At 42.5% G+C, this 12,310-nt stretch overlaps 1 protein-coding gene across 6 annotated transcripts in view; it reads left to right on the plus strand.

Annotated features, from left to right (window-relative positions):
- Positions 1 to 12,310, plus strand: part of BRD10 (bromodomain containing 10) — a 95,043-nt gene that overhangs the window by 17,280 nt on the left and 65,453 nt on the right. For all 6 annotated transcript variants that reach the window (XM_067543031.1, XM_067543033.1, XM_067543037.1 and 3 more), the window contains one exon: positions 7,435 to 8,876. In XM_067543031.1, the coding sequence (XP_067399132.1) occupies positions 7,435 to 8,876 (1,442 nt within the window). The remainder of the gene's footprint in view (positions 1 to 7,434; positions 8,877 to 12,310) is intronic.

The following is a 12,310-nucleotide window of genomic DNA, read 5'->3' on the forward strand; positions in this document are numbered from 1 at the left end:
CCGAGGACACACCAACTATTACACCGCGAAGACATCACAGTATTCTCGGTACCACACTCGTCGCTCTTCGGCACCAATGATACTCCAGAGTATACGGCACCAGAATAACCAGCATCACCCATCGTTCCACCATTCTTGAGCAATGAGGGCGATGACTAAGAAGAGGGTGCCTTCTTCTCACACCACTCTTCACCCATCAAATACAGACCACCACTGGGATCCATGAAATCAAAAGCCCAATGTGGGCAAGAGATTCAATGATGGTACAGTCAACCGTGGCTATGCCCACCCATACCCTTTACCACATAGGGATGAAATGAAATTGCCATCACCTTCCCTCATACTGGAGACCACTGAAGCTTATGAAGAAAGGGGGATGAGAGGGAAGAGGGTACAGAGCAAGACACAACACCACCTGCACATAACTCCTTATCGTCACCAGAGGAGGCCAGAATGCCCCCACCTCCCACCACTGCTGACTATTTTAAGCAGTTCCAAGAACTATTCAAAAGACCAGGAGATCCCTCTGGAGGAAGTGTCTGACACTCAGCATGAACTCCTATGAATTCTACAAACCTCTTCCACTTCTAAAATCATGCTACTTATAAATAATGCACTGATGGAGCCAGCAGAGATTGTGTGGCAAACACGAGGTACGGCCCTGTCGACATGTAAAAGAGCAGATAGGAAGTATTGTGTGCCAGCCAAGGGCATGGACTTCTTTTTTTCTCACCCCGTGCCCAGTCCCTGGTAATGGAAGCCACAAACTAATGTGGCAAACAACTGCAGTACAGATCCACTCCACAGGACAAAGAGTGGAAGGAGCTTGGCTTATTTGGATGAAAGGTCTCCTCATTTGTGCCCTTACAGTTCTGCATGGCAAATTACAGAGCACTCCTTGCCAAGTATGACCATGACAACTGCAACAAGCTTAATGATGTTTACCTACTAGAGGTCAGGCAGGAACAGTTTGTTTCTAATTATTAAGGGACAACTTGTTGCCTCAATGGCGTTACAAATATCCCTTGATGTAGTAGACACATCAGCAAGAACAACAGCCATAGCAGTTGTAATATGCAGGGCATCCTGGGTACAGTCATCAGGTATCCCAAAAGACATACAACTAAAGATCTTCCCTTAAACAGGGAAAAACTCTTCTCTGTTAAAATCAATGAGGTCCTCCACTCTATGAAGGACTCCTGGGCAACCCTTCTTACTCTCACTGACTATCGCAGCCATATCAGCATGGCAGGGACACCTCATTCCCACATCAACAAAGACATTTGGATCCTTAGAGACAAAGACAGAAGCTCCAGAGACAGACCATCTCAGACCCAGTCATCTACCACATCGACCAAACAACAGTTTTGAAAGCTTGATTGAAGCTCTGAACGACCTTCCTCATCTCATAGTGCAAATACCAAACACCAACCAGATCTTTGGCCACCAATTTACACCCTTTCTACCATACCTGGGCGTCAATCACCAAGGACCTTAGAGATTACATGACTGGACTACTCCATCCCCTTCACTTCATTGCCACACACCCAACCCCATTCCCCAACCCTCTTCAGGGACCCTTCTCATAAGCACCTTCTGCGACAAGAAGTAAACCACCTTCTACAGTTAGGTGCTGTGAAGAAAATTCTTACACAATACAGAGAGAAAGGATTTTACTCCCATTACTACTTAACACAGAAGAAAAGCAGAGGATAGAGACCCATTCTAGATCTTAGAAAGCTCAACAGGTTCTTACAAGTCCAAAGATTCAAGATGGTTGCACTTGCCACGATAATTCCAGTGCTGGAACAGAAGGATTGGTTTTCAGCCCTCGACCTACAAGACGCTTACTTCCACATCCCAATTCATCCTGCTCACAGAAGGTTATTTCGCTTCACACTAGGAACAGACCATTATCGATACCATTTGGCCTTTCCATAGCACCGCAACTATTCTCTAAGACCCTCGCATTAGCAGTGGCACATTTACGCAAATGAGAGATATTTCCATATTTTGACAATGGTCTACTAAGAAGCCCCACTAGATCAGAGATAATCGACAGTACTCAGAAAACCATCAGTCTCTTTTAGGACCTAGGGTTACAGATAAATGAACAGAAATCAATCTTAATTCCTGTACAACAATTGGAATTCATTAGAGCATACCTGGACTCCATAGAGGCCAGAGCATCACTACTGATGAACAGACTCTTGACATTGATAAACCTCATTTTGGTAGCCACGGACAGCCCTTGCATATCTGCACGTACCTGCCTACAGGTACTAGGACATATGATGGCCGTTACTTTCATAGTAAGACACGCATGACTGCATATGCGTTACCTACAGGGCTGGCTATGTTCTGTTTATATACCGAGCAAGCACAGCTTGAACAGAAGCCTGACAATGCCCACAATGATCAAAGAGTCTCTACGCTGGTGGGCATGATCAGAAAACGTATGCACGGGATCCCTTTTCACCAGGACCAGCCATCTGTATTGATCATAACAGACACCTCCTTAATTGGATGGGTGCTCACCTGCATAATCATACCATTCAAGGGCGATGGTCTCCTGTGGTGACACAGCTACACGTCAATCTACTCAAGCTACAAGTGGTTTGCAATGTATGCTCCACTTCCCTCCATTGATAAAGAACAAAACAGTACATATGATGATCATCGACAATATTGCCTGCAAGTTCTATATAAATCAACAGGGGGAGCCTGATCCCACTCCCTCTGCACCGAGGCAATGAAACTGTGGGACTGTTGCATATGCCACAACATAAACGTCTCAGCCTCCTATCTCCCCAACTGTCAGAACATGACAGCAGATACACTGAGCAGACAATTTCCCCACGATCATGAAAGGGAAGTAAACAACACAGGCCTACAATCCATATTTCAGCAAAGGGGTTTCCCATCCATCAACCTGTTCGTGGCAGCACAAAATCAAAAATGCCCATACTTCTACTAGAGAGCAGGCCTGGGACCCTGGTCACTAGGGGATGCCTATTTTCTCAAATGGGAAGCAACATTCCTCCTATATGTTTCCATTGATCTCCTTAATATCGCGAGTGATTCACAAGATAAGCCTTGACAAGGCCAAGGTCATTCTGACAGCCCTGATGTGGCCCAAACAAACTTAGTAGTCTTATCTGATGCAGCTGGCTATCTGTGCTCCACGACATCTCCCTATCCAGAGGGACCTCCAATCATAAGATGAGGGCCAGCTTCTCCACCTGATTCTGAAGAGATTCACCTGAAGGCCTGGCTCCTACATGGTTCCATCATGATGAATTAACCTGTTCAGAACAAGTTAAATGTGTTACTAAACAGCAGGAAACCAAACATGCATAAGACGTACCTTCAAAAATGGAAAAGATTCTATTTATGGTGTCAAAACAAGGGCATTAACACATTTTCTACATCCTTCCCATTAGTGCTAGACTACATACTGGAACTAAAAAATTCAGGACTACCCACAAGCTCCATGAAAGTACACCTTGCAGCCATTAACGCATTCCACCAGAAGATCAATGGAACATCACTGTTCACATATCCCATTACCAAGCGTTTTCTCACGGGTATACAAAATACATACCCAGAAGTTTGCGATCCTACAGCACCATGGGACTAAAACTTGGTATTAAAATGCTTCATTGGTCCACCGTTCAAACAGTAGATACATGTTCCCTAATATATCTATCAATGAAAGCAGCATTCTTGGAAAGTCTGCATGGCCAGTAAGCAAGATATGGGGGCCCTCATGGCCCATCTTCCATATACTGTATTTTTTTAGGGATAAGATCATCATGAGACCTCACCCAAAATTCGTACCCAAAGTAGCATAGTCTTTCCATATAAACCAACTGATTCATCTCCCTACATCCTACCCCAAACCACACGGGAGTAAGCAAGACTCCATTCTACATACTCTAGACATCAGACGAGCACTGGCATTCTACTTGTACAGAACTAAGCCTTTCCAGAAATCTCCAAGATTCTTCATCTCCACAACGGAACAGTTTAAAGGTTCTGCTATATCCATACAGATGGCTATGGATCCATCAAATGGATCTCTAGCTCTGTCTACCTATGCTGCCAGTAAAAGAAAATACAACCCCCATCGGGGATTGGAATCAATTCTACAAGATCAATAGTGACTTCAGTTGCCTTTCTGAATAATGTACTACTCAGGGCCATATGAAGAGCTGCAACCTGGGCCTCTGAACACACATTCACAAAATATTATGCAATCACTGAGAGGTTTGGATACACTGTTAGACTTCACAGTGCTTAGTCACTCAAGGAACTCCGAAGTCCCTTCCAGCCACAGTGGGGCACTACTCTACCGTCACCTGAAGTGGAGCACTCACACTCAAAAAAGAGAAAATTACTCACCTTGTGCAGTAACTGAGGTTCTTCAAGATTCATGTCCCTGTGGGTGCTTCACTACCCACCCTCTTCCCCTCTACTTCAGAGTTCGCATTAGGGATTTTACGGTAGAGAAGGAACTGAGGGGTTTAGGTTGCATGTGCGTGATATGAGGTGCCCTAGGGTTAGGGTTCCTATTTTTATGCACGCCCCAGACAGACACTGCTGCCAAAATTCTCCAATCAATGGTGCCAGGATGCATGGACACCTGAAATAGAGCACCTACAGGGGGAGACATCTTGAAGAATCTAAGTTACTGCACAGGGTGAGTAACCTTCTCAAGTGCTTTTTCCTACTGATACAGTGAAAATATTTATATAGCCAAATTTACTATGTATACTCTGCAAGGATGTGTCTGCATGTGATCTTTGGCTGTAACTTCAACATCTTTAATAAATTAAGGATTGGTTTTGGCTATTAACGGCTCTTCCCTGTGAGAAGCCCACTTCACCATCTGCTAAACCTGACTACTGCCTTCCCAGTGGCAACCTTGACACTCCCATCTCCAAGGTTCAGAAATCCTTTTGGTCCTACGTCTTTTCAAACCGAAGTGCTCTAATATACACAGCTACCTGTATATATATTTCAAGAATTCACATATTCAGATAAACACACTGCCATATATTAGAGTATTTAGCTGCTTGGGAGGAGATAAGGCATTTGGAATCGCCTTATGCAGTTGGGAAGGAGCAGCAGGCTTCTTGCAAGTGGGGGAGAGATTCAGGAGTGTGTGGCAGTTATATGGGTGTTGGATGGGAATACTTAACTTTTTGTAATCTTTTCTCTATTCTTCTACTGCCCCACCTTCAAGAAATTAAATGAAAAAAACTTAATACAGTACTGAAATATAATATTTTAATGGACAAAAGTTAGAAAATGTAGACGTGAAGGTTCCTAATTAACTCAGACACCTTTGTACATATGTGTTGGTTAATGGCATATATTTAACATCTTAATAATTGGTAATCCTGAAATATAATGCAGAACAGATATAACTCACTATACTCATGCAAGTAGTCCTGTTTACTTTGGTGGGCTTACTCATCCAGATAAGGCAAGCAAGATTTGGCCTCATGTATAATGTGGCTGAATTAATGCTGCTCTGGGATCATCAGCTTTTAAATCTACTGAACTTTTTGCATTTCAGTTTTGATTTTCAGTGTTGCATTAATGTATCTTTTGGTGTTTAATAAGTAAATAAAAAACAAATATTGAACAATGTAGTGTTAGGAAACTTCATCTTGGGGTTTCAGTTGCAAACCAATTAAACTTTACTGATTTATGTCAGATGAAACTTTCATTGGAATTGTATCCTGATATTACATGGCTGTTTATCTGTAGATCTTGCACATTAATTCATACGTACAGCACACTCACTCTGAAAAGTGCTGGTCTGTGGTATATTTCTCCGTTTGCAACAAAGATACAATCTAAACAAGGCTTTGTCACTTCTGAGGTATTAATGAAATACATAGACATTACTCTGCCACTTTATACGTTATATATATATTTTGGAGGCTAGTACTCCATTAGTAGTTTTCCGTCATCAAATGAAGGAGTTATTGCTTGGTTGGGGGTTATTTGGCTGAATTGGGAGGAGTTAATTCTTTTAATTGATATTTAACATTAATGTATTTGTGTGTTAAGAGGGAGAATTGGTGCAAGCAGTCTGCAAATAAGATAATAGGAACTGCAATATTGGGTCAGACCAGTGATCAGGCAAGCCCAGTTTCCTTGTTTCTGGCCATGGTTAGTATGCCTCAGAGGGAAAGTGTAAGAAACTCTGCAATAGGCAGTTCTGGAATAACTTTTCTCGGGGGAAAAATTCTTCCTTGGCCTATAAGTTAAGAGTGGGCAGTTAACAGGGCAGTGTATCCCCCGAAGCCAGAAGGTTTATATCCCATTCAAACTTTAAAAAATATCTTTACTAATGAAACTCTGGATGTTCTCATTATCTACATATATGTCCAGTTTTTCTTTAAAACCTGTTACCTCTTGGCCTATCCTATCTTATGGCAGTTAGTTCCATTTGATTGTTTAGTTGTATTTGATTGAATGTACTGTGTACTTCCACTATGAAAAAGGTAAATAGAAGTGCCCCGTCTGTCTTCTCTATACTAATTATTATTTTGTATACTTCTATCAAATTCCCTCTTATTAGTGTGTTGTCTAAAGTAAAAAAAAATCTTAATTTTTTCACTCTTTCAATTGAAATTTTTCTAGGTTAGTCTCTAATTATTTATATCACCTGTCCCGAAATATACCCTATTTCTGCTGTATTTTTTTTTTTTTTTTTTTGGATGGGGGACCAGAACTGAATACAGTATTCCAGCTGAGGAATACTGTATTAATATATAATAATTTATATTGATATGTATAAACATAATGTCACTATAATATTTTCAGTGTTATTTTCCATTTAATTCTTCATTTATTCTGACTTTTTTTTTTCAAATCCCCATTGTAAATTGACTACTAAAACCCATACAGGGAAAAAAGTCATGTATACAGTAGAATACTTTTTGTTAAGTGTGTGTATTTGCGCATAAATCAGAAAGATATTAAATGAAACGAGATGACAAGGTAGCTGTTATAAATCACAGTGCAGCAACGTGAGGGTAAAATCTCAAGTATACAGCTCAATAGGATTTTAATTGGTGAGCAAACACTGTCTGCTGATAAACTGACTTTAGATGTGTTTTGGGGGGATCCCCTGATGGTATCTATCAAGTTTTTCTCGTCCCCATCACCCTTTTTTCCAAGTGGCAGCAAGAAGTGTAGGTAAGCTGTAATCTCCTATACTTTCCCATTTTGAGTATTGATGTGTTACGTAATCCACAATAGAGGCAAACTGAATTCTGATTTTATGTGCTGCATTCTTTGTTGCCTTAAAGAAAATCTATTTGTTTTTCATACTATATTTCTGACTTGTCTCCTTTACTGTTTAAGGTATATGTGATACCTGAATTTTTGTGAATTTTCTTTTTTTTCCAATAGGCTGCGAGAGCAAGAACGAAAAGAGGCAGAAGAAGCTAGTCAGAAAGAAATAGAAGAATGGGAAAAGTCACTTTTAGCTCAAGCAGCACCTACAAGGATGGAGACCATGTGGGAAATTCCAGCTATTGGTCATTTCCTTTGTTTAGCACAGCAGATTCTAAACTTGCCTGAAATAGTTTTCTATGAGTTAGAACGTTGTCTTCTCATGCCTCAGTGTAATGCTTTTTTATCTAAAATAATGACTTCTCTGCTAAGTCCTCCTCATCGTAGATCTACCTTGCATCGAAGGCCAACTCTTCCTTATAGGACTTGGGAAGCAGCACTTAGACAGAAAGTGCAGCAGTGGTACACTGTTGTAGGGCAAACTGACAACCCTGATGGTTATGCAGAAAAGCTTGGGCTATGTCCCCAGTTTTTTAAAGTCCTTGGGGAAGTTAACCCTTTAGAGGGAAAGCCATTTCATGAACTCCCATTCTACCAGAAAGTATGGCTGTTAAAAGGCCTCTGTGACTTCGTATATGAAACACAAAAAGATGTTCAAGATGCTGTGCTTGGGCAGCCTATCCATGAATGCAGGGAAGTGATCCTTGGTTATGATTTCTTGGAGAATGCCTATGTTCATTTTCCACAGTTCTGTGGTGCCGATGTACGGATTTACAAACAGAAACCTTTTCAAGCTCCTGCCTTTCCAGCTCCATCCATCAAAGTAAAAAAAGTACCACGTTTTAAATTGGAGAAAGTGAAATATGAGTATGTCGGCAAAAGCAATGGGGAAGTCAAATTTGATGGTAGAGAAGAGCTATTACCTCACTGTAAGACAGAAGCAGGGGAAAATGTGGATACTCTTCTTTGTTGCCCAGCAAAAATCCACTTGGATAAGTTCAGTATCACCACAGAAAAGGAAATGAAACCCAACTGTGAAATTAAAATGCATAGAGCCTGTGAGATAAAAAAACCTGGCTGCTGTAAAGAAAACCAGGAGAAGCCAATTAGTCTGGGGGAGATTGTTAGCTTTGAGGAACCTCTCAGCCCAGGAGAAATCAGGATTGTAGAAAATGGAGAGAAACATGATGAAGCTTCCCTAATAAAAACTGAACCAAACCCATTGAAAACGAATGCCCTTAAAATCTGCCAAGTATATGTGAATAGGAGTCATAGCAACAATCCAGATATGAATTGCCACAAAGTTGCTAGAGAAATGATTTTAGAGAATTCACTACGGAATAATAAAAAACTAAAACTTACTAAGATGCGGGCAAAAAAAAAGAAAAAGAAAAAAAAGAAACTGAAAGACATTTTGAATGAAAATCTGCAGAGAAAGCGTGATGATCTGCAAAGAAAGCGTGAGATTCATTCTCACCCATTCAAATCTTACAAACCTGAGATCCAGAATAAGTTGTTTATCATCAAAAAGAAAGCAAAACACAAGAAGCACAAATCTGGTAAGTTGATTACACTATACTAAAAATGAGAGAAATGTCATTGTGAAGTGTTCTTTAAATAGTCTTTGTAGTTTTACTTGTTTTGTTTTGTTTTATTTTGTGAATGGGAACGGTATCATGCATTACACATTTCTGATACTAATTTTACATGGAAGAGTTTCACATCCAATATATGGTATGCACAGAGCAAGTCCATTAGTCGATAAAACTTGACAAAACATGATTCATACGCAGAGTTTTCAGGGTGTGTGTAGAGAGTGAGTTTGCTGGGAGAGATTTTATTTATTGCAAAATGTATCGGAAGCTATGTCTACACTAACAGCAGCATGTAGAGTACAGACACCACATGCCCACCTAGCACAGTTATAAATAGTGTAGTATTTAAAAAGGATATAAAATGTGTGAGTTGTTTTACATTGTGCTGCCACACTGGTATTGTCAAACTCTTTTCAGCAAGATGGTCATCACTAGCAGTGCTCTCAAAAATACCAATTGTATTTAGAGAAATTTTACAAAATATTTTGCGATGTGTGCACTGTGAAAAGTTTTTTTTACATTTTGAACATTCAGACTATTAGGCTGAGCAAGGTACCTGACTCTCCACCACCGAAATAAATGGAAATTATGCCATTAACTTCAAAGGGAGCAGGAGAAGGCCCTAAATGGGGACAGTTGTTTCTTGTAGGGGGGCACTCCCAACTTAAAAAATTATTCTGTCTGAATTTCTTTTACTAGCTATTGTTACAAATAATATCATTTTTACTATAACTAGATTACTGTAATTGAGAGATTGGGGGGAAATTGCTTTTTTCAGTTTGTTTATATATCATATATAGTGCATTGAGCATTAAAAATCCCAAAAAATCTTGCTATCACAATTTCCTCATTTGTGTTAATTGCTGTAACTGTAATTTGATGCCCAATTTTTATAACAAACTAATTTTTCATTTTGTTTTAATGCTTAAAACATAACATTAAATCTTGCTTAAGACAACTTCATGAACTAGGATCTGATATCAGATGAGTCTGGTAGACAGTTGATGTAATTTGTTTTATCCTATTTTAAGGGCTTCTTTATTTCTACTAATCTTTATTAAGGTAAACTTTGGGTTCCAAGCATGTTAAATTGGGACAGCCTGTTCTAACAGAAATTTGCTAGATTGCAAATTTAAAAAAAATGTAGGCAATGAAGTAGTATTATAGTAATCATAAAATGAGCTTTTGTGAGTAAGTAGTAAATCTAGCAGTAAGCTAATAGAGGTACCTGGTGTGACAGGGCCAGATCTGATGGCTATAGGAGAGTATCGGAGTGGATATATATTAGCCCCAGGATCAACAAATCCTTGTTCCCTCGGTGATTCACCTGGAGTTACTCCAAGTGAATTAGGCCAATTAGGCCAGCTGAGGCCAATTAAGGAGCTTGCCCTAGCAGTTAAAAGCCTCCCTGTCAGGCAGATAGGGGCAGCTGGAAGTGAGTTGAGAGGAGGAGCGGAGCAGAGCAGAGCTGCTACGGAGCTTAGAGCGATTACTGTTGCTACCACACCACCAAAGGTACTGGAGTTAAAGAGAAGCCCGTCCGGGCTGTGCCAAGGGGCATAGGCACAGAGGCCTGAAGGAGGACCCAGTCGCTGAGACAACTGAACAAAGGAGTAAAGATGGGGTGACCTCACCCAAACAGGGAGAATCACAGGGAGAGAGAGACCCACAGCGTGGAAGGGAAAACTCTACCCTGGTTCCAGGGAGCAGCCCTTGAGCAGTGGGTCAAGGACAGGAGACCCAGGGAAGGTAGTAGCCCTCATGAATTAAGTGGTTTGAGGCTACTACTCACAAGGTCCCTGGGTCAGGGCCCAGGGTAGAGGGCGGGGCCAGGCCCCCCCTGCTCCCACCCAGCCATATCACCAGCATAGCCGAAAAGAGCACAGGACCCGCGGAGGAGCAGAACAGATCTCCCTCGCCACAGCTGGTGTCGGGTGGGATTGTATTGTGCGCAGCGGCTAAGAGAGAGGAGGGGGAAAAATAAAAAGAGGAGAGGGGAGTTTTTCTTTCCCTCCTTCTGCCATAATGGAAGACGCGATCAAGGCAGCCCAGCAAGAGGCCACCAGGGCCCAGATGGCCACCCAACAAGAATCAGTGTGACTCCCGCAGGAGACCAACCAGTTCCTGATCAACCAGGCCAACCAGGATCGGGCCCTCTTGTGAGAGGTGGTGGCCCAGTTGAAGACCCTGACTTCTCAGACCCTGGGCCTGACAGGATGCGAACATTCCAGGCCACCAGTTTTGTGCAAAAGATGACTGCTGAGGACAATGTGGAGGCATACCTCCTTACCTTTGAGAGGATAGCTGCACGTGAGGCTTGGCTGGTATTCTTGCCCCCTTTTTATATGGAGAAGCCCAAAAAACCTATGACCTACCCACAGTAGCTGCAGCTGATTATCACCAATTGAAAATGGAGATCCTGGCTTGATCAGGAATAACAGTGGCTCTGCAGACCCAGAGGTACCACGACTGGAGGTACCAGGAAGGCAAGGTCCTGAGCTCGCAGCTGTTTGATCTCGCCCACCTCAGACAGAAGTGGCTGCAGCTGGAGATCCATTGGCCAGAGAAAGTCCTAGAAATTCTTATCGACTGGTCCATGAGGGGGCTACTGCCAAACCTCCGTGCTTGGGTAGGTCAGAATGACCCCTCTTCCTGTGATGAATTCGTTGCTCTAGTAGAAAGATGGGTAATGGCCAGGGACCTTTCCCGACCAGCCAGAGAGGACTTACCGCGGGTCAGACGACCTACCCCAGTTCCTGGGGTCCGGATGACCGCGAGCCCAAGGAAGACCAAGTGGAAGACGAGGGAAACGGAGGGCCCATTGGAGACTACTAAGGGATGGGTCAACTCAGGCAGGGAGAATGGGGGCAGACCCCCAGCCCAAAGGACAAAGGGGTACCTCGAGCTCCCTACCAGTACTATGCACGTGGAGAGTGGGGGCACATAGCAGCCCAGTGTCCCAATGCGGAGGAGCCCATGCAGTGTAATATGGGAAAGTGGACATACTCCTGCAGCCTAATCCACCTTGGGGGGTAGCACTAACCCCACATAGATATACGAGCCCCATAAAGCTAAACGGAGTTGAGACCCTGGCATTGGTGGACGCCAGGAACTCCATCACGCTCATTTCAGGGAAATTTGTGAAGCATAGCCAACTGACAAAGGCCAAGCACACAGGGGTAACTTGCGTCCATGGGTCGGTTAGCTATTACCTGACCATCCCAGTAAATATTGAGGTTCAGGAAGGGGTCACAAGGGTGACAGCAGAAGTGGTTCCCCGGCTTCCGTATTCCGTCTTCATAGGAAGAGATTTCCCGGGTTTTGGAACCCTACTTTCCCCGGTTGGCTTGTGTGAAGGGGAGAACCCTGAAACTACTTGATAGCCACCCCCCGACATT

Source organism: Emydura macquarii, unplaced genomic scaffold (genome assembly GCF_026122565.2).
Source record: "Emydura macquarii macquarii isolate MOO-44397 ecotype Brisbane River unplaced genomic scaffold, CSIRO-AGI_Emac_v2 contig_767, whole genome shotgun sequence".
NCBI lineage: Eukaryota > Metazoa > Chordata > Testudines > Chelidae > Emydura > Emydura macquarii.